This window comes from Nyctereutes procyonoides, unplaced genomic scaffold (genome assembly GCF_905146905.1).
Source record: "Nyctereutes procyonoides isolate TBG_1078 unplaced genomic scaffold, NYPRO_anot_genome, whole genome shotgun sequence".
Taxonomy (NCBI): domain Eukaryota; kingdom Metazoa; phylum Chordata; class Mammalia; order Carnivora; family Canidae; genus Nyctereutes; species Nyctereutes procyonoides.
This window is the reverse complement of record NW_026575142.1, coordinates 9081168-9108903: the sequence shown is the minus strand read 5'-3', so window position 1 is coordinate 9108903 and position 27736 is coordinate 9081168. Positions and strand designations below refer to the sequence as shown.

Sequence of the window (27736 nt, the reverse complement as noted above, 5' to 3'; positions counted from 1 at the left end):
CAGCGCGAGCCGGAGCCGGGGGCGCTGGTGCCTGTGCCTGTGCCTGTGCCTGTGCCTGTGCCGCCGCCGCCGCCGCCGCCCGGGGATGCGAGAGCCCGCGCGGGGCGGCCCCCGAGCTGCACGCGGCGGCCGCCGCCCCGGCCTCTAGGGGCCGCCACGTCCCCGCGGCGCGGGCTGAGCGCCCGGGGAGTCGGGCCGGGAGCGGCCGCCCACGCTCCGCGCCCACCCAGCAGCGCGGCGGGCGCCCGGCCGGAGGATGCGCGGCGCGGGGCCCTGAAGCATGGAGGGGGTTCTGTACAAGTGGACCAACTACCTGACAGGTCGGAGCGCGGGGCCCCGGGGGCGGCGGGACAGGCCCGGGCCTGGGCGGCCTGGGCGGGGGCGGGGGGTGCACCTGGCCCGCGGAGACCCTCGCCGACCCCCGCGCCGGGTGCTGCGGGCTGACCCGGCGCCCGGCCCCCGCCCCCCGCCCCCGGGAGCGGGCTCTGCGGGGCTGGCCTCCAGGCCGCGCGCCCCCCCGGGCCCTCGGGTCCCCGCGTCACCCTCCCGGTTTCCTCCCGTAGCTTCCGGGACAGTTTCCAGCCCCGCCGCCCGTGTGGTCGCCGCCTCCACCCACGGCCCCCCTCACTCGGCGCCCCGTGGCCCACGGAGTCGTCCGCCCTGGGGCCGGGGTGGCTCCTCTCAGATCCAGATTCAGTGTTAAGAAATCTCTCCTCTATTTCTTTTTTCTTTTCTTTTCTTTTTTTTCTTTTTAGCACGGTCGTTTAAAAAGTTCCCTGTGGGGGTTGTTAAACTGTTCCCAGATCACGTTCGTTCTCTTTTAGGAGTTGGTTGTCGGATACACCTTTAGGTTTCGGAATCCAGGTAAGTGTGTGAGAAATGGTCGGAGGCCAAGTGCAAATACGCACAAGTGGACCAAGTCAAGGCCGTGTCACCCGGGAAGTGGGTCGGAAGGAAAAATCTCTGAACTTTGGAGTTTTGCAGAAATGAGAGACCAGCAGGGCCGTGCCACCAACAGCCTCGCTCATTAAAAGAGCCTTAATTCCGAGTCCTAGGCTCATCTCTGCCGATGAGCCATCAACCGACACTGAAGACCAGACACTCACCGTCTTAAGATCTCAGTCGTGAAGCACAGGATGAACAGTTCGTTTATCTTGAGGGTCCAGGATTCTGGACCTCGCCACATTACGGGAAAGGAAATGGGCTTAAAATAAGGTTACGTAGCAAACAGATTTCTTGTTCCAGTATAACAGGCGTCTTGACTTGATACCCACTTTCTTACTCTGCCTGGAGTGTTGAGCCCCTTTGTAACTGCATAGTGCACTCAACTTGTGCAAAATCTGCACATAAATACCCTGACCTTGTGCAAAATCTGCACATAAATACTTTAAAGCATAAGCTTGAGCTACAGTTGCCCTTCCTTCCTTCCTTCCTTCCTTCCTTCCTTCCTTCCTTCCTTCCTTCCTTCCTTCCTTCCTATCACTCTCTCTTTCCAATTAATTGGAATGCTAAAGCCTGATTTGTAGCAGCAAATGCTTTGGCATTTATGATACGTGCATGTTTTGTTTTGCTCAACCATAAAACGTAAAACACTTAGTTTCTAGAAATAACACGTTTTAGTGGGAAATGTTTAGAAAACGAGGTATTTTTTCCTTAAGCATTTTCCTTTGGGCAGTTGTGAGAACAGTTATGCTGTTTAGTTGAGATACGGTATTAACTTTAAAGATAGTGGTTTCCATGCTTTGAAATGCAAATGATCGTCTCACTGCAAATATTCATAAGCATAGTGTCTACAGTGTCTTGGGAGGAACCGCTTATGCCTAGCCTAGAGCAATGGGTGATTACTGAGATGAGTCACAATTTATTCCTGGAGCCAAATGTCTTGGTGGCCATCTTTCTCATCTGGGGCACTGAACACCAGCTGGTTGAGCTTTTAACTACATGTGCTTAAGCTTTTAGTCTTTGCAGAGCATTTAAGCAAACTGCTAGTATGCATTGTAGAAGCTTGCTGAAATGAAATCTTTGGTTTGAAAGAATTCCACTTTAAAAATATAAATTTGACTCAGTGGCACGCCGATTATTAATTTTAGTTCATCTTAGGTCAGAAGAATGAGCAGCTCTTCATACTGAATGATCCTGAAGGAACCTTTCAGTTTCGTGATAGTGTTGAGAATCCTTTGTAGAGAATAAGGATTTCAGTAACATTGAAGATAAAAAGACAGTGTTCTTTTTTTTTTAAAAGAATGCCTATGAATCTTTCACATATAGCCCTCTATTATATACCTGTATGAATCATTTAGATTGTTTTAATTAAATATGTCTTTGAAAAGGTGTGTAGAGATAACAGTCTTAATTATTTTAATATATTTCCCCATGGTCACCTTTCAAGTTGCTACAAATTCTAAATGAGTCATTTTGCTCGTTATTTGTTTTAAAGCAATGTTGAATCACAATAATGAGGGTTTACAAAATCATAATTTGTCTTATAGGCACACTACATCTGGGGTGGAGTGTACTTTTACCACTGCTTGTAATTTGTTTGCCGGTGGTGAATTAGTGTTTGGAAAGATAATGTTTTCATCATTTCTCCGTGTGCTCCATATTACAATATACTTTCATGGAATATGCAGCATATCTTTACTCTCATGGATAACATGCATTATCTCATTTTTCTGGTATTTAATCACTCATTTGATTGAGATATACATTTTTTTTTTTTTAGCACCTGTTATGTACCAGGCACCATTCTAGGTGCTGGGAATGCAACGACAGACCAGATAAAGCTCCTGTACCAAAAGAACTTACCTTTTAATTTGATAGGCCTCATTAGGGGTTATAGTGTTTCATAGTAAGATTTTTCCAAGTGTTTGAAACGTATTTTAATTATTTTAGATGCCCATCTTTCTGAACTATATTATGACATTCCGTCTTGTAAAATTTAACCTCTTTATGATGACTCGATGCTGTCATTTCAAAAGTGTTACAGGAAAAGCCATTTGGGGAGATAAGTCCTGGGTCTGTATTAGGATGTAAGAATGAATCTCCCATCTGCCACTGTCTTGCTACTATTTGGCCCTGGAGAAACTGAATTAAGCATATCGCAGGCCATGTCTAATGTGAGCAGGCCAAATTGTGATTTAATAGTTACAGAAAGAACAAGGACAGTCACCCTGTCTTCTGTGAGGTACTGTGGGAAGAGTCCACTGTGTTATTAATCAATGAAGTGTTGTAAGTTAGTAGCACGCGTGTTAAGATTTTAGGGAACACTGAGTTTGGCTTGCAAGAGTGGCAGTTGAACTCTGGGGAAAGCCATCAACCTTGTCCTCAGGTTTGCTTTAGAGCCAAGTCTATGACAGTTGTGTAATCTAGTCCCTGAATAAACACAACTGAAATGAATGATCGCAGTTTCTAGCATTTGTGCCTGAGCTGTGGAGCAGCAGGGCAAGGAGAGAGGGATTGTGGGGAGTCCATGTTCTCACACAGAGTATGCATCTTCCGTGGAAGAGGCTGGAATTCATTCAGCACTTGCTTGTGCACGGGAGTTTGCTTAGGCAACGTGGAAGAGGGGTCACATGGCAGAATTAAAGGTCTGGGTCGCTGGCACCTGAGAGGTCATCTTGTTCAATCTGCTCATTACAGAGACTGAGAATTTTTGCTATTTGTTGAAATGAAAAGATTTGTTTCAGCTTATCTAACTAAAGAGTGAGACTAGAGCTGGGGCTGGAATCTGCATTTCTGTTGCTTTTTCCATTACATTGAAACACAACTCTGTTCCCTTCAGGAAAAGGGGCGTAGTCATGTTTTGCCCTGTGTAGGGTTATTACTGAGGATGGGTCTCATGGGTTGTTAATGAGAAGGTTGTGAGCCAGAATAAAGGCATTACTCCCTATATTTTTGCTGATCTGTAGATTTCTGCAGAAGTGGGATTAAGGCAAGAACGTTTTGGGTGAGCGTTGGCCATGAAAAATTTCATTGTCAGAATGTTACTTTTAGAGCCAAGAAAACATGGGTGGCAGATTTTGAAACCATAGTTTTCTATGTGATTAAAGTCATTTCTTAGTAATCTTTTGTTATTTATAATCTTTGTAGGTTGGCAGCCTCGTTGGTTTGTTTTAGATAATGGAATCCTTTCCTACTATGATTCACAAGATGATGTTTGCAAAGGGAGCAAAGGAAGTATAAAGATGGCAGTTTGTGAAATTAAAGGTAAGCGAATTCGTGGAATTAGAGAAATTTGAAGTTAGGTAAGTAAAATGTTCTTCATTGTAATCCAAAAAGAGGGAAAAAAGGATTTCTAGTCCAGTAGGGATCTTCTAATACCATTTATTTCCTTAGTAATTAAGAGTGGCACTTAGCATTGTTAAGCACAGTTTTTTTGCATTTCTCCTTTTATACATGTACTTTGAGTTGAAATTGAAAATCTTAGTGTTAGTCTTCCAATTTGGACCTGAAAAACAGTTTCTTATGGATGCTACTTCAGTGTCCATACTGAGTTCACAAGTGTAGTCTTTCATTCTCATTATAAAGGTGCTATGAAGATTAGAAAACTGAGCTCTAAAGATGAAGAGGCAGGGCACCTGGCTGGCTCAGTCGGGAGAGCATGCAACTCTTGATCCTGGGGTCAGGAGTTCAGGCCCCATGTTAGGCATAGAGCTTATTTAAAAAAAAGAAAGTGGAAGATAATGAGGCAAGCTCTGTAGGGTTTTCATAAAACATGAAGTCAGAGTCATAAACTCTGGTTCTTTGCTGAATTGGAGATAAGCTTTTCTGGGTGATGTCGATATTTTCCTTTTCTTGCAAAGGAGAAGAGATAAAGCAGTAGGTCATGCTATAATTTTCGTTATGGAAGTTTTCATGGACCATTGATTCATTTGTCTGTGTGGTTGGGTTGTGTGGAGTGGAGGTAGGTAGGAGAGATCAGATAAGATGATAATGGAAAGTATTGAATTCTTCAGGGCATTGAAGGAAGAAAGCACTAGAGGAGTGACTATCAAACACCAACAGGCCTTTTTTTGTTTTTCCTCTGTAGCTTGAATACTTGTCCTTCCTGAAGGGTACTTCCTTTGACGTGGTGAGCTCTTGGTCAGAGCTATCAAATACTTCAGAGTAACCTTACCGCTCTGTGCATTTTCTTATTTATGTTAAACCAAAGCAGCAACTAATGCGTTAATGTACATTTTCTAGGGCTGGATTGCTAAATTTGTATGGTTTTGTGGTAGTTCTTAGTATGATTTAGCCATGGAGACAAAATAGAATTTTCTTGCTTGCTACATATCTGGCTCTTCACATTCATGCAAGACTTGTTAACTACTGGGGCTCTTTCACCAGCAGTGATTCATAGCTCAGGGTAGATCAGTGTCTCCAGGGTGCTTTCTCCAAGATGCGCACGTCTGCCAAGTGATTGTAACACGCTCATGTTAGTTGAGAATTACTTCTTTTCTAATGGAAGGAAGTCATGGCTGTCTAAGATATAGAAACACTTCAGCCTAGTGTATTGTTATTGTGTCTTCCCTGAAATATATGCGGTATAGTTTTGTTGTTTATTTTTATTTTTATTTCCTTATTTATTTTATTTTTTTAAAAGATTTTATTTATTCATGAGAGACACACAGAGACAGACAGACAGACAGACAAACACAGGAGAGGGAGAAGCAGGGAGCCCGATGTGGGACATGATTCCAGGTCTCCAGGGTCAGGCCCCGGGGCCGAAGGTGGTGCTAAAGGGCACCTGGGCTGTCCTTGTTGTTTATTTTTTAACAAATATACCAAAATGTGTGCCAGTAGGTGTTGGCTTTCCAGGTACTCATTTTTGATGTACTTTTTTTTTTTAAATTTATGATAGTCACAGAGAGAGAGAGAGAGAGAGGCAGAGACATAGAGGGAGAAGCAGGCTCCATGCACCGGGAGCCCGATGTGGGATTCGATCCTGGGTCTCCAGGATCGCGCCCTGGGCCAAAGGCAGGCGTCAAACCGCTGCGCCACCCAGGGATCCCTGATGTACTTATTTTTAATTGCACCACCATCACCCGTAACACTTTAGAGCTCTTCTTAGAATTGCCTTATGAACCAGTCGATAAATCCCACAGGAAAAGCACAAAGGATGAGTTTTTATTTATTTTTTAATGGTTTTATCTCGTTTTATACCCCAGGTTTGATTCCAAATGATACTTATTAGGAATCAAAAAATCAAACTACAAAGTTCAAAGATTTGCCACTCTTGCGGATATTTAAAAGATTTAGTGGCAGAAGCCTAAGGCAATTCTAAAATGTTTCAAGCTATGGGAGCATTTTTACTTTTGTTGTTTGTTTCAAGTAATCATTCTATTCAAGAATAACATACAGAGAAAAAAAAAAGAATAACATACAGAAAACGGAACATATCTTAAATATTCAGCTTGAAGAATGTTTACAAAGCACACACACTTGTGTAACCAGCAATCTGTTTAAGAATTAGAATATAATCAGCATCCCAGATGCTGGGATATTATCATGTCTCCTCAGCCACTAATCCCTCTAAAAAGTAACTATTAATCTGACTTGTATCACCATCGATAAATATTGTCTATTTTGAACATTTTATAAATGGAATAAATCAGTATTTTTGGGTGTGTGTTGGCTTCTTTGAGCAACATTGTGACGTTCACCCATATTTTCTGTGTAATAGAAATTCAGTCATTGTTACTGATTTGTAGTATTTCTGCTATGAATATCCTACAATTTGCCTTCCATTCTAGTATTGATGTATATATATATTTTTCCATGTGGGATTATGAGTAAAGCTGCCACTAAGACTTTTTTTTCTTCTTTTAAGATTTTATTTATTCATTCATGATAGACAGAGAGAGAGAGAGAGAGAGAGAGAGAGAGAGAGAGGGGCAGAGACACAGGCAGAGGGAGAAGCAGGCTCCACGCAGGGAGCCTGATGGGGGACTCGATCCCCGGACTCCAGGATCACACCCTGGGCTGAAGGCGGCGCTAAACCGCTGGGCCACTGGGGCTTCCCTGCCACTAAGATTCTTATATATTTCTTTTGTTGAACACGTGTATGCCATTTCTCTTCAGTATATGTCTGGCAGTGAAGTGGGATTGCTGAGGCATTGGGTATTCCTATGTTAGGTTTAGCAGAATTAAGGAGAAAATGATTCTTGACGCCTGTTAGTAAGGCTGACTTTATTCAGTCTCTCACGATAGGTATAGGGACTACTTCAGTGGGGTTTTGTAGTGGGGGAGAGAGATTGGGTTCAACTCCAAATACGATAAGGAAAAGTGGGAATTTGTAACTAAGGAGCCAAGTGGAGGGATTGGTAGATGGAAAATTGCTAAGAGGAAACATCAGGGATTAGGGGGCATTCTGGTTAAACTGACCCCCAGGATTCTTGCTGAAGGCAGGCAGGGTGATCACACATTACCCGGGGGATGTTGGTGGTAGAGGAATTTGTTCAGACATGAGGCTAATCAGATACTGACGGTAGAGGATTCTGGCTAGATAGACTTAGGAGAATTCTTGCTAACATTGGGCTCTACAGGGATAGAGATGGAAGTCCAAGGTCAGGCCTAGTCAAGCAGAGGGCTCCAAGGAACCTGACTGAGGTTTGATCAGGGAGAGAATCTTTGTCACAGATGATGCCAAATTGTTTACTAAAGTGGTTGTACCAATTTATTCTTGAACTAGCAGAGTATGAAAGTTCCAGTTGCTTTGCGTCCTTGCCAAAATTTGCATTATCAATTTGAAGATTTTGAATATTTCTAGTGTGTATAGTAGTATCTATCTCATGGTGGTCTTAACTTGTATGTCTTCAATACCTACTGATCGGTTTTTTTTTCTTGATATTAATTAGCCATATGAATATTCTTCTCTTTTGGAGTCCCTAGTCAGGTGTTTGACTTAATTTCTAAATTGGGCTTTCATGTTGATTTGTAGGAGTTTTTTATATAGTCCAAATGACTCTCTGTGTTGTATCTTCTTCCAATTTAGTATTTTCTTTCTATTAAAGGTATTGTTTGATAAACAGAAGTTCTTAATTTTAATAAAGTCCAGTTTTTCAGTTTTTTAAATTAGAATTTTTTATGTCCTTAGGAATTCTTTTTTCTTCTTGAAGGCTTATTGTTTTACCTTGTATACTTAAGTCCTTGATACTTAAGACTTTATTTTTTTTATTTAGAGACTTAGAGAGAGAGAGAGAAACAGGCAGAGGGAGAGGCAGGCTCCATGCAGGGAGTCGGACGTGGGACTCGATCCCGGGTCTCCAGGATCACGCCCTGGGTGGAAGGCAGCACTAAACTGCTGAGCCACTGGGGCTGCCCTGTGATTGACTTAAAATTTACTTTTATATACAGTATCAGCATGGGTTAAGATTAATATATTTTTTAAGATTTTTATTTATTTATTCATGAGAGACAGAGAGAGAGAGAGAGAGAGAGAGAGAGAGGCAGAGACACAGGCAGAGGGAGAAGCAGGCTCCATGCAGGGAGCCCGATGCGGGACTTGATCCCGGGACCTCCAGGATCATGCCCTGGGCCGTAGGCAGATGCTAAACTGCTGAGCCATCCAGGGATCCCCAAGATTAATTTTTTTTAGAGGGATATTCAGTTGACTGAGTATCAATTATGGACAACAGCAGCCTTTCACCTAATTCACTGTAGGAACATCTTTGTCACAGAGTGAGTGACTGTGTGCATTAGGCCATTTTCTGGACTGTTTTTTGTTCCAAGGGCCTACTTTTCCATCCTTTTGCCGATATCACAGTCTTAATTTGTTTAGTTCTATACTTCTTAGTATCTGATAGTCTAAGTCTTCTAACTTTGTTCTTTTTCAGGTTGTCTTGGCTATTATTGATTGACTCTTTGCATTTCCTTAACACATATTAGAATCTACTTGTAAATTTCCATAAATGTCTGCTGGACTTCTGACTGGAATTGTATTGAATCTATACATTAATTTGGGGAGAATTGTGTGTTCTTGACAATATTGAGTCTTATAATCTATTAACATGGTATATTCCTGTATTTAATGGGGTTTTAAATTTCAGTATTTTACAGTTTTGCATATAGAGGTCTTGTCCATTTTATGCTAAGAACTTGATGTTTTGGGAGCCTTGTTCTCAAGTTTATTGTCTTCTCAGATGACAACTGTGAATGGGATATCCTTAGATTATTACACCAATTTTGGTATATTTAAAAAGGAGTCATCTTCAAGTGCCTGGATGGCTAAGTTGGTGGAGCGTGTGACTCTTGATCTCAGGGTTGTGAGTTCAAGCCCCACACTGGGCATAGAGCCTACTTAAAAAAAAAAAGAGGAGTCATCTTATTTTCATTTGTAGCAATAATCATTAGAAATCAGAGCTTTGTTTTCTTTTGAGGTAGCTATTGGTGCTTTCACTGGTATTAACAAGTAGCCAAACGAGGGTTACTCTTGGAGCCTGGGGATTTCAGTAGTTCTATCCTAGCTTGGAAATCTTTTGCACCCATCACTGATTGTTGCATGTTTATATATTTCATTATCTACATCCAAGGTTGGCCTTTATAAGTAGAATAATAAGCTAGCAAAGCTTTTGTGGCACTATTTGCCATAGGACATCTGGTCAATATTTTCAGTAATTAATCATATAAATTAGGACTTGTACCAGACTTTCAGGGCCCCTGAAGATTTGGCTCAACTCAGCTTGTCCATTCATGAATATCATTACCATGTTGTCTTCTTGGTACATGTTATATTTACTTCCTCATCTAGGCCTTTTTAAATGCAGTTTCTCTCTTACCTAAATCGTACTATTGTCAAATCCTTCTTCCTGAAGCCTTAGTTCCTACCTCTTCTTACTTTCATTTTACTTACACATGATGTCTGTGTACTAAAGAGTTTATCATTTAGTTATTTTGATTACTTTTGGTGTGTCAGTTTGTTTCCCTGGTTAAATTGTCAGGTCTGTTAGAGCAAAGACTCCTTTCTTTCTCCTCTCCTCTCTTCTCCTTCTACCAGGCACTCCTCTGAGCTGAGTAAACGATTGTTGATTAAGGACAATGTAAGACAAATTTAGTGTTACAACAAAGATTGAGGATGGCTCAGTATAATTCTTGATTAGTTCTCTTTTGTCAGAGTATTGGGGCAGGGGGTAGTCTAGGAGAGGAGGAGGAGGAGAACACTCCAAAATACTCTCTTATGATGTGCCCCTTAGTTGAGGACTACTGTGCTAATGGTGGCCATAGGTACCATTTATTGTGCTGCTTCTGAATGTCAGGCACTGTCCTAGGCTTGGGGGGATACTGAAATGCAGACTTTGCTTTCAAAGAAATCAGTAAGAAATTTGTGATAAGAGGCATCTGGGTGGCTCAGTTGGTTAAGCGTCTGGCTTTGGCTCAGGTCATGATCTCAGGGTCCTGGGATTGAGCCCCATGTCAGGCTCCCTGCTCAGTGGGGAGTCTGCTTCTCCCTCTCCCTCTATCCCTCCTCTCTGCTTGTAGTCTCTCTCAAATAAATAAATAAATAAATAATATATGTGTGTGTGTGTGTGTGTGTGTGTATATATATATATTTATATGAAGTGTGATAAGTGTGACAATATCTGTGTATTTAAAGTAGTACAGACAGCCCCAAGAGAGGGAGCATTTGGCTTTCATTGCTGTTTTCTTTTTCTCTTGCCACCACCGCTTTGGCACCACTGTTATATGTAAAAATGTGGTTTTGAAGGTGCCACTAGATAGCGCCATAGGGAGAGGCAATGCCTGCATCCTGAAGCTCAACTTCTTGTTTTAGGTGTCTGAAATCTCTAATACTGTAAGAGTGATTGTTTGATTTGCTCCAAATTACTTAAGTTTATGACTGTATTTCTCCTGTGTTCATCATCATAGTCCATTCAGCAGACAACACCAGAATGGAATTAATCATTCCAGGAGAGCAGCATTTCTACATGAAGGCAGTGAACGCAGCTGAAAGACAGAGGTGGCTGGTTGCTCTGGGGAGCTCCAAAGCCTGTTTGACTGATACTAGGACTAAAAAAGAAAAAGGTAAATGGAATTTTTTCTTTGAAATAAGCAAGAATTTTTTTTTTTAGAATATTTTCTTAGACACAAATGTAAATTGTCCTGTCCACTACTTTTAACAATCTATCCTAAAGAGATAATTAGAAATGTAGAAGATAATATACATGCATAGATATTCATCATAGTAAACAAATTTATAAACAATGCAAAGGTTTAAATTTAGGGGAATGGTTCAATAAACTATAGGTTGATATAAGCTGATATGTAGCCAGTTAAATGTTTACAAGGAATTTTAATAATGTGAAAAAATGCCCAACATTAAATGATAATTGCAAAAAAGCAGGATTCAAAATTACCTATCCATTCATTTGGCCAGCTCAGGAAAGATGCATAAAATTGGTCAAGTTGTTACCTTTGGAAGGGTAATTTGTGGGAAGGAGACTTACTTTTCACTATATATACCCTTTGGTACCTTTGACTTTATCATGTTCATATATATTTGCCAATTCAAATGGATTGAATAAAAATCAAAATCAGAGCAAATAATTTATGGTATTGGTTCAGTCATATGCAGATATAATGTGAAAATACTACAGTATTTATAGGGGTGCCTAAATGGCTCCATTGGTTAAGCGTCTGCCTTCTGCTCAGGTCATGATTCCAGGGTCCTGGGATGAGCCTTGCATTGGGCTCCCTGTTCAGCAGAGTCTCCTTCTCCCTTTCTCTCTGCCCCTGCTCCCACTCATGTGCTCTCTCCACCCCCACCTCTCTTTCTCAGGTAAATCAATGAAATCTTTAAAAAGAAAAAAATTATATTTTGATAGTGAGTTTGTAGTTATTTGGTTTTTCTTTTTTATAGTTTTTTGATTTTCCAAAAATTTTCATTGAGAATATATTACTTTTATAATTAAAAGCTAGTAGAAGTTAGATTACTGAAAACAACTAAATTATGGGTATTGAAAAATGAAGGCCCCGAACTAAATTTAGAATCATTTAAAAATATATGAAAGAACATCATGGGTAGCGTGTGGCTAAGGTTAGGATAAGAAGGAATGGAAATTCACAATAGTCAAAAGGTGGAAATAACCCAAATGTCCATAGACAAAGAGATAAACAAAATGTAGTATTATATATACAATGGAATATTATTCAGCCTTTGAAAGGAAGGAAATTCAGACACATGCTACCAAATGGGTGGATCTTGAAAACTAAGTGAAATAAGCTGGTCACAAAAGGACAAATATTACATGATTGCACCTCCTGGGATACCTAGAATAGTCAGATTTATAGAGACAGAAGGTACAGTAATGGTTGACAGGGGCCAGGGGGTAGGGGGGAAGGGGCTTTATTGTTGAATGGGTGTCAAGTTTTACTTTGGAAAGATGAAAAGGTTCTGGAGATGGATGATGGTAATGGTTGTAGGACATTGTGAATGTACTTAATGTCCCTCAACTATCTACTTAAAAATGGTTAAAACAGTAGATTTTATTATGTGTATTGTACTACAATTAAAAAAAAGAAGGAATGGACTTAAATTTGAGTAGAAGTTAATTTAGGTTAGGTCAAATGGGCAGATAAAGCTTGTTTGGTCCACTGTGGCTAGAGCTACGTAGTGCCTGGTATCATAAAGCAGTGCCACTGATTCATGGTATATAGAGAAATGCCAGGATCTACTATGTGTATTTTCCCCTGCTTCCTCTGCTGTTTATAGTGCTAGTTTAGAAGGTACTGGCCAGTGAATGGCTGAGATTAGGGCTGGATTTTTTTTTAATTATTTATTTATTCATGAGAGACACAGAGAGAGAGAGAGAGAGAGAGAGAGAGAGAGGCAGAGACACAGGCAGAGGGAGAAGCAGGCTCCATGCAGGGAGCCCGACGTGGGACTCGATCCCGGGACTCCAGGATCACGCCCTGGGCTGAAGGCGGCCCTAAACCGCTGAGCCACCCCGGCTGCCCAAGGGCTGGATGTTTAGTGTATCTGGACATATTAAGGAAAAGAAGGTAAACTCTTAACAAACCAATTCTGAAAATAATAAAATGTGAAAACAAAGTTATGAGAGGAACAGAAGAAAATAGATGTTTATATACAGTGGTTTTAACTATGTAAAAATTGGAAAACTTCTACATGTCAAAATGCACAATAAAGCAAACCGAAAGAGAGCAGATAGATCTGGAAAAGCACTAGCAGTATATAGGACAGGGGAAGGATTGCTCTCTTCAATGTGTAAGAACTTTTCTAAATTATTAATTAGCATATTATTAAAATCGAACATCAGAACTGGAAAAATATGTAAAGGACAGAGAAGACAATTTACAAAAAAAGAAATATAAGCACTTTTAAAATGAAAGATGAGTGATGGAATGGGAATATCCTATATAAAACATCCAGTTTTGGGATCCCTGGGTGGCGCTGCAGTTTGGCGCCTGCCTTTGGCCCAGGGCGCGATCCTGGAGACCCGGGATCGAATCCCACATCGGGCTCCCAGTGCATGGAGCCTGCTTCTCCCTCTTCCTGTGTCTCTGCCTCTCTCTCTCTCTCTCTCTCTCTCTCTCTCTCTCTCTCTCTCTCTGTGACTATCATAAATAAATAAAAAAATTTAAAATAAAATAAAATTCTTTAAAAAAAAAAAAAAAAAAAAAAACATCCAGTTTTGGGGGCACCTGCGTGGCTCAGTTGGTTAAGTGACTGACTCTCAATTTCAGCTCAGGTAATGATCTCAGGGCTGTGAGATGGAGCCCCGAGTCACGTCAGACTCCATGCTCAGTGTAGCGTCTACTTGGGATTCTCTCTCCCTCTGTCTCTCTCCCCACTTGTGTGTTCACTTGCTCTCTCTCTCTCAAAATAAAATCTTAAAAAAAAATCCAGTAGTCATCACCCTGCCTCTGGAAATTAATCTACCTAAACCTCATGCCAGACATATGACTCCTATTTTTTTTTCCCAATTATTTGAAGAGAAGGTATTTCTTCAAGGCCCTTGTAACCTACTTCCAAGGGCTCCCACCTCTTAAGCTTTGGGTATTTCTATCCATCGCCTTACTTTTTAAATGATTCTGTTTGTTTTATTGCTCAAAAAATATGAAAGCAATCTCTAACTGAATGTTTATATATGTTCCTTTCAGAAATAAGTGAAACCAGTGAATCTCTGAAAACCAAAATGTCTGAACTTCGCCTCTACTGTGATCTCCTAATGCAGCAAGTTCATACTATCCAAGAATTTGTTCACCATGATGAGAATCATTCATCGCTCAGCGTGGAGGTATACAAAAATGATCCCTTCATGTCCGGTTATGCTTTGTAATACACTGGAGGCTGAGGTTCTTCCCATAGGGTGATAGAGAAGCGGTTTCAAAATGAGCTGTTTTTTAGCTTTTCTGGTCTGTCCCTACTATAAGGATTCTGGATATCTGTAGGATCTTCTAGATGGTATCTGTGCAACCAGTGTAAAGCTGGAAGCAGCACATTTCCACATTTCTCTAGGGAATCAAGGCTTATTTTTGTAGCCACTTTGATGATTTGGAGGTTGGGGTGGGGAAGAAGCGTTCTAGGCTTACTTTCTGGGCTAGCTGCAGGAATCATTGCACAACTGCTCCTCTCCTTCTAAGGTCCCAGTTTCAGTGACTGAGAGTTGATAATTTAGCTTTTATCAAATAACTTTTTAAAAAAGTACTCAGGACAGTAATACAGGAATCAGGTGTCAGATTTGTGGGCCTGGCTATGATATAGGCTCACACTTTCGGATAAAGGAGGATCAGTGGGCCCTGCTGTTCTCTGGTTGAGAGGTTGGCATGGTTCCCAGTCCCCTTTTACCTAACTTGGGAGAAATGGGACAAGAAATCTTCCTACCTCTCCTGTGGCCTTCTCCTGGTGGGGAGCAATCTAATGTGAGGTCACCTTTAGTTGCAGGCACATTAAACCCTAAGGCCATTTCCTGTTTCATCACAAGCTCTTCAGAGGTAGATGTCCTCACATTTGCTCCTGCTGCTCAGTGACAGTATCAAGGACCTGGGCTTGTTCTGTCCTTCCACTCTGCCATTCTTGGTGTATTTGATTTTTCCCTTTATGCCCAAGGTGTTGGGGTGAAGACCAAGGTCACACAGATACAGGAGGCAGTTAGAGGTAACCGATGTGGAAAGAGATCTTCTCAACTTGCTGTCCTGGGTTTTATCCAGTAACAAAAAGTCTCAGCAACTCCTCGGCAGACTTCACATCTCTTTTGTCTGGGTCAAAGGAAACTAAGATACCAATATTTGACCCAGGGTCATGGAATAGCCATGACTGGCTTAGACCAGTCCATATTCATCCCCCAGGGTCAGGACACATTACTGTCATTAAAAAAATAGTGTGGGGTTTGTATCTTACCAAGGAAAGGGTATATATGAATTGTGCCTGCCTCTAAGTAACTCTCAGGGTGTTCCACTGCTGTGACCACCCTCAGAATTTTGATACTTATTAGAAAATTACTGTTTGGGTTAGGTCATGTACATTGTTGTACATAGTTTTTCAATATGATTCATATTTGGTTTAAATGCAAAAACTTCATTTTTCTTGGAAATGAATTTCATACATTGCTTGATAGACATTTCTTCTTCATGTATTGCTTTAATTTTCTGAGGTAGTTTATTTTAACTAGATTTGCACTAACCTAGTAAGGTGTCTGTTGGAGATAACGTTTAGTCACTTGATTGTAATGTGGTGCGTGGTTGCATATAGCTGTGTGTGGGTCTGTTTAACTCAGTGTGTAATTTTTCAGAACATGAATGAAGCCTCTTCTCTGCTTAGTGCCACATGTAATACATTCATCACAACCCTTGAGGAATGTGTGAAGATAGCGAATGCCAAGTTTAAACCTGAGATGTTTCAGCTGTCCCATCCGGATCCCTTGGTTTCTCCTGTGTCACCTTCTCCTGTTCAAATGGTTGGAACTTGTTTTTCTTCCAGTGATGTTGCATGTTTGTTTTTGGTTTTGGTTTTGTTTTTAAGGGAGGAAAGTGGCAATGGGAGGGAAATAATCAACAGATGGAACTTTTTTTTTTTAAAGATTTTATTTATTTATTCATGAGAGACATAGAGGCATACAGGTAGAGGGAGAAGCAGGCTCCATGTGGGACTCGATCCCAGGACTCCAGGATCACACCCCGGGCAGAAGGCAGGGGCCAAACCGCTGAGCCACCCAGGGATCCCCCAACAGATGGAACTTTTTAAAGGTTGTACTCATGTTCTTTTTGGAGGCTTTCCACTTTTTGGACTCAGCATGTGCCACGGTTCTGATCGCCTCCACTTGGAGGACTGTGCCGTTTACCCCAGTGTGCCAGGAAAATATTATGCTCCATGGGTATTGTGACATGGAAAAGGTTGGGGGCACTGCTCTACTTGGAAAACATCACAGAGGGGTGGTGTTTTACCCACAAAACAATAAAATTAGGCAAGTCATAAAGGAGTTGTAGGGGGTTTGAAGCAACATGTTATAGGGAAAACAGTATTTTGTAGTCAGTATTTGGATTTGAGCCCTTCTGAGTAGGCAAGTTACTGAATCTTTCTGGACCCCATTTTCTTCATCTGTAAAATAAAGTCTTTTCCATCAGCAGGTCAATGCAAAAGGGCTGACCAATTTAATACAGGTGCTTTGTGTTAGTTTCTTTCCTTCTGATTGCCCTGAACAAGTACCCTTTGCTGGGGGCAGTGGACTAGTTGTCCTTCCCAAGCTAATAAACTTGCTCAGGCAAACTGTGCAGAACTGTAGGTGAGACAGAGTTCGATGAGACTTTACATTTTTTTCATCTAAGTGTTTTCAGGAGCCCTTTTATAAAAGGAAGAATGCTACCTGGCTACTATTTTTAGCGATTACTTGAAGGCTTATTTGTTAGAAGAAAGAATAGGGTACAACTTATTCCTAGGTGCTTGTATCCACCCCAGCCTATTTAAGCTATTTGAGATTAAGTAAAAATCATCACCTTAATTAACTGATTTTAAAAGATTTTTTTTTTTATTAGAACAGGGAACATGAGTGGGGAGGGGGGCCAGAGGGAGAGGCAGACGTGGGGCTCCATCCCAGGAAGGCAGACGCTTAATCAAGTGGTCCATCCAGGTGCTTCTATCCTACAGAGCATTTGTAACAGAAGGCATTTTCCTTAGAAATTCAATACAAAAATGAGATAGCTTTGAGGTGGTTTTATTGCATTTCACTCTATAAAGTCAACTATAGTGTCTGTAATAAAAACTAAAAAACAGTGTAGCCCTTATATATCAACCTCAGGAACATAACTCCCAACACACATCTAGGGCCATACCATCCTGAATATGCCCAACATAGGAACATAACACCATATATATACATCCGTCTCAAAAGATCTTTTCTTATTCAACCATAGAGGCTATTCCCTAATCCTAACCCTATTTAACAGTATAACATATCTACAATTATTTTATAAATAATTGTATTGTCAAATTGTTCTACTGAACACTACAGTCCTGCGAGATGTTATTAAAAATATGCAAGAAGGGTTGTCAAATAAGTTTTAAAAACAATGCACAGCACTTCTTTTCAAAGATTCATGATACTTGTTAGTATAAAAGAAGTTCTAGGAAGGCCTATGACAGAGAAACCCAGTTCATTTAAGTTAACCTAGCACTTCCGAAACTAATAAAACCCATTTTCATACTGTGCTTGGCCCATCATACATTGGTTAGAAAACAGTGATCTCTGTGCTTGTTCTTTCTCTCTCTCTCAAATAAATAAAAAAGTAAAAAATCTTTAACAAACACTCTGTAGTCCAGAGTTCATATATGTATTTTATGTATAAGAAACTGTAATAATTGTGTCTTTTAAACCAAAACCTTTATCAGCAACATTACAAGAAAGTCCAATAACCTAATATGAAAAAGATCAGTTAGAGGTTGCTTATTTTTACTTGTTTTGCCATTTTGCTTCATATATAAAGCAAAAATTGTGGCTTATGATAATTAGTTCTGGAGACACAGTATGGAAAAAAGGTCAGACAGTCTTTTTGGGAATTTTTTTTTTAATAATATGAGTATGAGTAAATTTTTTAATAATATGAATATATGAGTATATGAGAATTCTAAAACTATTTTATTTAAGCTGATTTTTGAATTACTTTATGTAGTTAATCTCACTGTGTACACCTTAGAATAAATTTACATTTTTTTTTCAAATCATAAGGAAAATTCAAACAATTGTCATTTTGTTCCACAGGTTGAGTGATAATTGTAGTGGGGATATAATGTACTTTAGATGGGTGAATAATCCCAAAGGAAGTGACTTCTGTTAAAGGAGATGTTAATGTCCATTTGCATCTTAATGTCAATCATGTAGATGTTCCTGGAATGCAAATTGGCTTCCTTATATCTGTTATCATTTCAGCTGGGATTTCTCAGAGCAACTGGTGGCTCATGTTTGTAAACACAGCAGGCATTTACATAACACAGACGTCAGACTTGGATTTATGAGACCTTTGAGCCCCTGCATATAAAAACAACTATCCTTAGCCCTAGTATAAACTTTGCTTTTCTGCTCCCTTGCTAAACATTGAAATAATCTGTTTTAATTGGGGGCCTCCTTCTATTTTTTTAGTGGAGTAGTTGGATCTTTTAAATTATGTTTAGTATTTGTCATATTTATTAATGCTTTTTTTTAAAAAAGATTTTATTTATTTATTGAGACAGAGAGGAGAGAGAGAGAGAGAGGCAGAGACACAGGCAGAGGGAGAAGCAGGCTCCATGCAGGGAACCCGACTGGGACTCAATCCCGGGTTTCCAGGATCCAAGATCACAGCCCGGGCGGCAGGAGTCGCTAAGCCGCTGAGCCACCCGGGCTGCCCCTTTATTAATGCTTTTAATCAGTTTTTAAAACTTAAAAAAAATATGTTTTAGAGACCTATTTGAGACTTGGTTCTTCTTTCTTTAAAGACTCAAATTATTAATGCCATCTTCCATGAAAACCATACATTAGGACGTCTATGTAACACCTACTGAATAATGGATTATAAAGAGAAGCTTTACTACCAAAGACTCTTTTCTTGGTCTTTAAAAAAAAAGACAGGGAGAGATATTTATTAGAATATTTTCTGACTTGCTAGATACTCCTTTAAATAGTTTTATAGATGGGTTATATACATGTTTTTCATATTTCTATATATGTGCACATACATATATATGATACATGTAAAATATGAAATTTGGTTTTTATTATTGAGAAAAGAACCTAGCATGTTTTTGATATGCATTGAGAAAGTTTCCAACGAATGGTTATTAGGGACAAAGCTTGACATTGTGCTGATAGTGTTGCTTGAGTATGTAAGAAATAAATTTCTTGGCCAGTCATCTTTTCCTCTGAGCAGATTTCTGTTAATTATGATAGCGGATAATAAATTAGAGCTGCATTATTCTACTTGACATATGGATCATGCTCATTTTCTTTTTAAATTTCTAGATGAAGCGTTCTGTTAGCCATCCTGGTTCCTGCAGTTCAGAGAGGTAAAATAATCTTTCCTTTTAACCAAGTTCTCTCAAAATCATACCTACTTAGGGCGATTTGGGGGCCTTCAGAAACATCAAGTGGTGTGGGATGGAAACTTTCTGAGCAGGGCCTGGTTCTGATTTGCTTAGCATTCTACCGAAGTGTAGGTCCTGGCCCTCGTAGGTCGTCAGTGAAGATAAAACAAGTGAATAAATTAACCAGCAAGGTAAGCGCCTTGCCAACTATTGTACTTTTTATTGGTGTTTGATATATCAAATTATGGTTAGTAGAAATCCATTTTTGAGGTATCAAGGGCCCAAAGTTTAGGCTCACTTTACAACAGGTGTGTTTTTTTTTTTTTTAATATTTTATTTATTTATTAATGACAGACACAGAGAGAGAGGCAGAGACATAGGCAGAGGGAGAAGCAGCTCCATACAGGGAGCCCGATCACACCCTGAGCATGAAGGCAGACGCTCAACTGCTAGCCACCCAGGCGCCCTACAACAGCTTTTTTGTTATACTCATCCTAATCCGTTGTTTTATGAGGAATTAAAGATCTTACGCAAAGAGAGAAAAACTAATTGATGTTTTAAAGTATATATTCATATCAGCACATTTGAGACATTTACCTTCTAGTAGATGTTGCTGACATCCAAGGCTACTAAAGTGTTCTTTATCTCGGTAGGTAATAGTCTTTCCAGTTGCTCTGATTGTCTTATTTGGTTCTTTGGAAAGTGATGAAATTGTAGTGACATATGCTTTTATTTCTCTACATTAAGAAGAAGTGCTGACTGAGCCTTTACTATTGTCATTCTCCCCTGCACCCCGCCATGATTATGTAATCTCTGAATTATCATGTACTCAGAGGAGCCCAGTGATGTATATATATCCAGTCCTGTCAGGGAATGAAAAGTTTCATTGGTTGAATTTTCTAGAAAAATAGAAGCTTGATCCCTTTTATTAACTTTTATTTTTATGATAGAAATTTTTCTGAACTGTATTTTATCCTTTCTGCCTTATCAAATAAAATACAATTAGAATTTTTTTAAAAAATTACTTATTTGAGAGAGAGAATGAGAGCCCGAGTGTGCAGGGGGGAGGCACAGAGAGAAAGGGAGAAATAGTTTTATCTTAAGCGGACTCTGTGCTGAGCACAGATCCCGATGGGAGGCTTGATCTTACAACCCTGAGATCAGAACCTGAGCTGAAACCAAGAGTCGGACACTTAACCAACTGTGCCACCCAGGTGCCTCAAATATAATTAGAATTTTAATATTACTTTTCTCTTGATGAATCAAGATTGTCATTACGAACAGAAATGTTGGGCTTTCCATACAGTGGTCCTTTGAGTGGTTATGATTTGGTTCTACATTGGATATTTTATTTTTTATTCTATTTTAAAAGATTTTATTTATTCATGTGGATGGGGAGAGAGAGAGAGAGAGAGAGAGAGAGAGAGAGAGAGAGAGAGAGAGAGAGGGGCAGAGGGAGAAGAAGGCTCTATGCAGGGAGCTTGACGTGGGACTCGATTCTGGGTCTCCAGGATCACACCCTGGGCCGAAGGCAGGTGCTCAACCGCTGAGCCATTGGGGCTGCCCTACACTGGATATTTTAGATGGATTTTTCTAGTTTTCTGGTTTCTACAACTTCTTATTCATGTTTTTACTGTTTTACTTATTAATTTATTTGAGAGAGGCGAGAAAATGCAAGCAGAGGGAGGAGCAGAGGGAGAGGGACAAGCAGACTCAGTGCAGAGTGCAGAGCCCAACTGGAGCTCAGTTTCACCACCACCCTGAGATCAGGATCTGAGCTGAAATTGAGAGTGGACGCTTACCTGACTGAGCCTCCCAGGTGCCCCACAGACTGCTTTTACACCAGTGTCTGTAGCCTCCATTTGCCATGTTTATTTGTTCTTGCTGGTGTCAGTGAGTTGACCTCTAGCATGTTCCTAACCTGCTTGCCCCTCCTCTTCTCTCTGTCATTTTTGATAAGATACAGATTGACACTAGATGTACACACTTGTGAAGTCATGACTTAGTTTTCAAACATTTGTTAACAATCCGATCACATCTACTGTCTCGCTGGACCTTCTCTATAAAAGAAGTTGCTTTATTGTACCCCCTTTCCATGTAGTTTGGCTCAGAGGTCATATTCTTCAGGTTACCAGCTGGATTCTAAATGATTTGACTTGCCTGTGGCCTGACGTCTGAAGGAGTAGAATGTTGCTAACATAGAACTTTGGGAATAAAAATAGTTCCTCTTTCATTTGAAGAAGTCATTTAATACATCAGTTAATGGGCACTTGGGTGGCTCAGTTGGTTACGCGTCAGAGTCTTGATTTCGACTCAGGACGTGATCTCGGGGTCATGGGTTGACGTCACGTTTGTGCTGCGTGTAGAGCCTACTGAAGGTTCTCTCTCCCTCTTGGTCTGCCCCTCCCAGCCTAACCCCAGCCCCGACTCACGTGCAGGCAAGGGCACGCTCTCTTAAAAACAAACAAAAAACCCCACTCCAGTTAAATTAAGGGTATTATCATTTGTTTAAGGCCTTACAATGTAATGCTTTTTATTTAATTTGTAGGAGTAGCCACTCTGTAAAAGAACCAGTGTCTACACTTCACCGACTCTCCCAGCGACGCCGAAGAACCTACTCAGATACAGACTCTTGTAATGATAATCCTCTTGAAGACCCAGATAGTAAGTTGAATTGGGGCTCTGTCTCTTTCTTTGGTTAATCTCCAGAATTGTTGACATAAATGAAGGATACTGAGAGTGAACCCTGTACTTCGCCCTTGGAATCATTCCTTAATTTAGACCCAGGCAGACAGCACACAATCAACAACAGCTCGTATTTTCTCTTACAGACACCTTTGTTATTAAGAAGCGGTGACTACCTCCACGTAAATGCCATATCTTTCATTTATGTATATAACATCAAAATGTTTTCTTCCCACTACATTTTAGTAATGTCTTAGTAATGTTCTATTTCCACTATATTTACATTTAAAAAACATTTTAGAAGAAAGCATGAGTTGTGGGTAGGATTCTAGGGGAAAATGAAGGCAAGTTCTAAGTTCAGAGGAAAAAATAAATCAGCATTGTTACTTAAATCATTTGAAATGGCCAAGGAAAAGAATTTCTTCTGGTAGTGGTGGTGAATTATAGTAGCAATTTATTCATGTACCTTTTTTATCCCATTTTCTTTAAAGAGGCGGCAGACCATGATTGAATACTTTAGGAAAGGTTTTGTGTTTGATGTTCAAATTTAGTTATTTTTCTCTTCAGAGAAAAGGCTCTGAAAGTATGTCAGACTATCTAGTTAGATGGTAGTGACCGTGATTTCCAGTAAACATAAATAGAGTCTTACTATTACAACTCTATTAGGAGACTTTTGCTTTTAGCGTCTTTACTGTTGTCCACAAAGCGTGTGTGATAGAAATTACTTACAGTTCCTAGTTAGGGGACAGGTCGCATTCCAAGAATTTGTAAGTCTCTTTGTTTGGAACAAACAAGACTTTTATTTCTCTTCTGGAAATGACATGATAAATGGTGTTTAGATTTCTTTAGGTGGTTTAGAAGAGCTCAGCTAATTCACATTGATTAAGATAGAGTTTTACTGAACCAGAGGTTAAACAGGTTTAATGAGAGGGGAACACAGAGTTCATGAACACAGAGCTGGCCATTTTCAGATTTTTCGAAGGTGAGGGCATCTTTTTGTTGTCCATTTTTCTTACAGAACTATTTATTGATAGAGAGCACTACTTGATGCTCATCCCTATTTTTTAATTTAAGTTGGGACGGTGGGTAAAAAAAGAAAGGAAACGGGATGAGGGTGGGAAGGGGAAGGGAGAAAGAAACTTCCTGGGCCAATTTAGTACAGCTTGGAAGAGATAAGAGGAAGAGGGTTAGAGGTTAGGGGTGGGAAGGAAAGTTACTAGAGGCAGGTATCGTAATTCTGATTTACCTTCTTCCTTCTGCTTGTTTATATGACCCTTTGAATCTAGAGCCCATGAAAGAGTTCTCGATGCCACCGTATACTTTTCTCTAGATGCTACTTCTTTTTACCTTGAGAGGATCATTTACATTAGTGATGGCGAAAATAATTTTTTAAAAACTCCAGCCATTTTCCTTCACTCTCTTTTAAGCACCGTGGTTTTGAATTTTTTTTTTAAGATTTTATTTATTTATTCATGAGAGATACAGAGGGAGAAGCAGGCTCCTCACAGGGAGCCCGACGTGGGACTCGATCCCCAGACTCAGGATCACACCCTGAGCCGAAGGCAGACGCTCAACCACTGAGGCACTGAGGCACCCAGGCGTCCCTGGTTTTGAATTTTTGAAAACAATTTTCATAGGCTTTCGGTGTATATGCCTTACTCCATTTCGCCTTCCCATGTTTGGCTGTTAAAGAGTGTAACAGAACTAGTCACAAATACCTGCACAAACACATGCATACTAGCATACATATTATATACACACAGTATATCCCAGTTCTCTAGAATGTTCTTTAAGTTGGGAAGTGTAGCTAGGTTAGAATTTTTATCCTTAAGTTTCCTTCTGTTTATCCTAACGTTTAGTATCTCAGTTGACAAAGCAGAGATTGAATTAGTGCTCTTCAGTGCTCTTCTTTAGAAACTACATGTTTTGTGGGGCACCTGGGTGGTTCAGTAGTTGAGCATCTGCTTTGGCTCAGGTTGTGATCCCCAGGGTCCTGGGATCGAGTCCTGCATCGGGGTCTGCACAGGGAGCCTGCTTCTCCCTCTGCCTCTGCCTCTGCCTCTCTCCTCTGTGTCTCTCATGAGATACTCAACCACTGAGCCACCCAGGTACCCCAAAACTACTTCTGCTTTTTAATAACTAGATTTTTAAAATTATGGAGGTAGTTAGTGTAAATTTACTAAATTGATACATTGAAATAATATGTACACATAAAAGTGTACTTGTTTTGGAAGGGGCCGTGCCAGCGTGTTTAGCTGTGTTGTTGGAGCTGCAGTGGTAGTTCTGTGAGTTGCATTCCAACTGGAAATAAGAGAACTTTCAGCATGAGATATCTTATCAGCTTTGCTCAGAAAGTCTTCTGATGAAAAGAACAAGACCTGAGTTAGTCTTAGCTCCATTGGCGATTTGTGTGATCTTGGGTTAGACACATAACCTTTTTGGGGTCTTGTTTTTTTTTTTCCCCCTACAAAACAAGGAGGATTCCAACAGCATTAAAAGCATCAGGCTGAAAAAGCAGTAGTTAACTAAAATTACATTCAGTTCAGCGTATATTTATTGACTGCCCATTATGTGCCAAACCTGGTTGTAGCAGTGAACAGAACAAGTAGCTCTCCTTCTGATAGCTTCATAATTTATTTCACTAACGATGAAGTTTCTCCTTATGACTGCCAATAGTAGGAAAGTAAGATTTTTCTCTATTTTTAAAAAAAAAAATTATTTATTTATTCATGAGAGACACACACAGAGAGAGGGGCAGAGACACAGGCAGAGGGAGAAGCAGGCTCCATGCAGGGAGCCCGACGTGGGACTCGATCCCGGGACTCCAGGATCACACCCTGGGCCGAAGGCAGGTGCTTAACCACTGAGCCACTCAAGCGTCCCCTCCTTTTTTTTTTTTTTTTTAAATTAGATTTTTCTCTATTAAGCAAACAACTAAAACATTAATAGGAAGCCAAAGGAATTGGATGTCCCTAAATAGGAAATTTAAAATGGTTTTTCATAGAGAACTGGAGTTAATATCGGTAGGATATTAATAAATAATAAATAAATATTAATTTTAATTAATTTCTTAATAGGACCTGTTCACTGTTCAAGAAATACACTTAATGGAGATTTGGCATCAGCAACCATTCCTGAAGAAAGCAGACTTATGGCCAAAAAAAAATCAGACTCTGAAGATCCTCTTCCATCCTTCTCTTCCTGAGGAAACGGAAGTGTCCAACTTCCTCTAAGTATTGCTATGCAAAAGCTGCTGTAATTAAATTAGGTTATAGGGAGTAGTTTTTTTTCCCTTAGGATTTCTCTGCACTTTATAGAATACTGTAAAACAAACAAACAAAAAACAACCCACATACCTTTGAAGTGTATTTTATCTTTATATAGTTTATTTGCAAGAGTATTTTCCTAATAACTTCACAGTATGAATGTGCATTTTTTTTTAAATAAATGATGGTGTAACATTTTGATCTCCATAAGGACAAATGTAGATATTTTTCTAAAAAAACTGTGAGGGACTGACAGGTAGTCAGTGTGTATTGTAGTTTATAAACATGAAATCTTATAAGGTTTCAGTTTTGACAGAAGTGTGATATATGTAACTTGTGCCATGGACCAAATGGTCACTTTACCCCAGCTAAAAATGAGTTACGATAGCAGCTTGATGGTGATTCTATTGTATTCCTTTGAGCAAAAAGGAGACATTTAATACTCTAAATATTTTTATCCCAAATACCATGACATGATGAGGATTTTTTAAAAACCATACTGTGCTGTCCTTCATATGTGAAGTTGACACTACTGATTTGTCAATACCAAATGTTGGATGAAAGTATTTAACTTTTATTTATTTATTTTTCTGTCGCAGCAAAAAATGATTACATCCTAACTTTTATGACCTACCAAATTTAAGATGTGTATACATTGTTATTTACATTGTTCTAGAAAAGAGGTTAATGTAGTGACGTTGCTCACTTACACCAGAGAAATAAACGCCTTTCAATGGAAGAGGATTTTAGTGCTTTTTTCCTGAAATAGACATTAAGCTGCTGTTGTAAGGTATTAATGTTTGCAGCTCTTTAGACTATCTAGAGACATTTTTTATTTATGACTATTTATATACAAAAAAAGAATTCTGTCAAGATGATTGCTCTACATCACTTGAGAATGGCATTATTTAATTAAAGAACAAATAGCATTTTTTGGTAGTGCCTGTCCATACCTATTGTCAGTGTTTGCCTTGTAAACTGTTTTTTTTTTTTTTTTTTTAATTCACTTTGAAGTGATGGTTTTGTCCAAGGTCTTGGATGAGGAGCACTTTAAAACAAACTGGTTTGGTGTTTTTAAGTTAATCACATGTTTAATAAATATATGGTTTTTGCATTCAAACTCATCATATAATACATTGTATTTTTTACATTGTTGACAGTCTGTCAATTTATCAAGTGCTATTAGTGTTCTTTATTGCTTTGATTTTGTTTGTGTATTTGGACCTCCTAGTGAGTACATAAAGGAGGCATATATTTAGTTTTGTGGCCTATGAGCTTAGACCAGTGCAGCCTATTTCACTTTAAATTTCTCTTAGCGGTTTATGTGGGAAATTTTTTTAGAGACTTAATATTTGGTATTTACTTCACTAAAATAAATCTGTAATTGTAAGTTTAAAATGGACATAAATAATCTAAATACATTAATATGCATTTAGATTAACTGTATGCTACTTAAAAGTCTTTGATTTTAAATAGCACACAGGTCATTAGATTATATGAAGTGGAGTTTTTTTTCTACTCCTATGTTGTACTTCATATGTTTAATTTGAGAAGAGTTTAATAATGTAGTAAGTTTCATGTTGAGTGAGTAATCAAACTTTTTTGCCTTTTTTTTTGTGGTAGTAAGAATTTACGTAGCGATTAGATCATGAAAGTCAAGGTGCTACTGATAGGGAGTTTTTCAGCTACGTTTTTTTTTTTTTTTTTTTTTTTTTGAACCAATAGGTTTATAATGAACTATAATAGGCTTTTGAACTCATAGGAAATAAATCCATTTTTTATTGCTTTATCCAAAAAGATGAGTTCCTGAACAGTTTTCTGTAAATATTTTTTAAAATAAAATACTGTCATTTCTGGGTCGTATCATTTTTTCCCCCTTGAAACAGGTGCTTTGAACAGGTGTGCCATATTCCTAAGTATGGTTTTTATTGTCACTGGGACCTGCTTTTTTTCTCTTTGGGAACCAACACATTTGTGAAATCATTTGAGGGGGGAGCTATAAAGGTATCCTGAATTACATCTAGGTTTTGATGAGTGAATTAACTGATAGCATGAAGCAACCTGTAGGCCTCAGTGAACTTTGCACTTTGAGGAGTCCCATGTATGTTCAGGTATGGCCTGACTTTTCTGAATTTTAAGAAAAAGCTAAACCAAGTAATAATAAGCCTGTAAGAATTTGAGCTTGTCAGAATTCTCTGTAATGTACAGGTATTTGTTACTCCTTTTTTGCTTTGTCTAGGCCTTGGGCTTATCGAGAAATCTATGTATCATTGATCTAAGCAAAGCCAGTGCTTAC

The 27736-nt window shown here is 39.5% G+C and overlaps 1 protein-coding gene across 2 annotated transcripts; it reads left to right on the top strand.

The window, feature by feature from the left end:
* The first annotated feature begins 36 nt into the window (after positions 1–36).
* Positions 37–26179, top strand: PLEKHA3 (pleckstrin homology domain containing A3). 2 transcript variants are annotated; one of them, XM_055308128.1, is made up of 8 exons: positions 37–320; positions 4090–4206; positions 10846–11001; positions 14098–14234; positions 15729–15893; positions 19428–19471; positions 22038–22153; positions 25252–26179. In XM_055308128.1, exons 1-8 carry the CDS (start codon positions 281–283, stop codon positions 25377–25379), a joined length of 903 nt encoding a protein of 300 aa, XP_055164103.1. In that variant the 5' UTR covers positions 37–280; the 3' UTR covers positions 25380–26179. The 2 variants fall into 2 exon arrangements, with proteins under 2 accessions (XP_055164103.1, XP_055164104.1); XM_055308129.1 differs by lacking the exon at positions 37–320 and adding an exon at positions 405–1215.
* Positions 26180–27736: the final 1557 nt, after the last annotated feature.

Coding starts and splice junctions, on each gene's coding strand:
- PLEKHA3 (XM_055308128.1), top strand. CDS start 281: ATGGAGGGGGTTCTGTACAAGTGGACCAACTACCTGACAG. Junction 14,235..15,728: donor ATTCATCGCTCAGCGTGGAG/GTATACAAAAAT, acceptor GTAATTTTTCAG/AACATGAATGAAGCCTCTTC. Junction 22,154..25,251: donor TCCTCTTGAAGACCCAGATA/GTAAGTTGAATT, acceptor ATTTCTTAATAG/GACCTGTTCACTGTTCAAGA.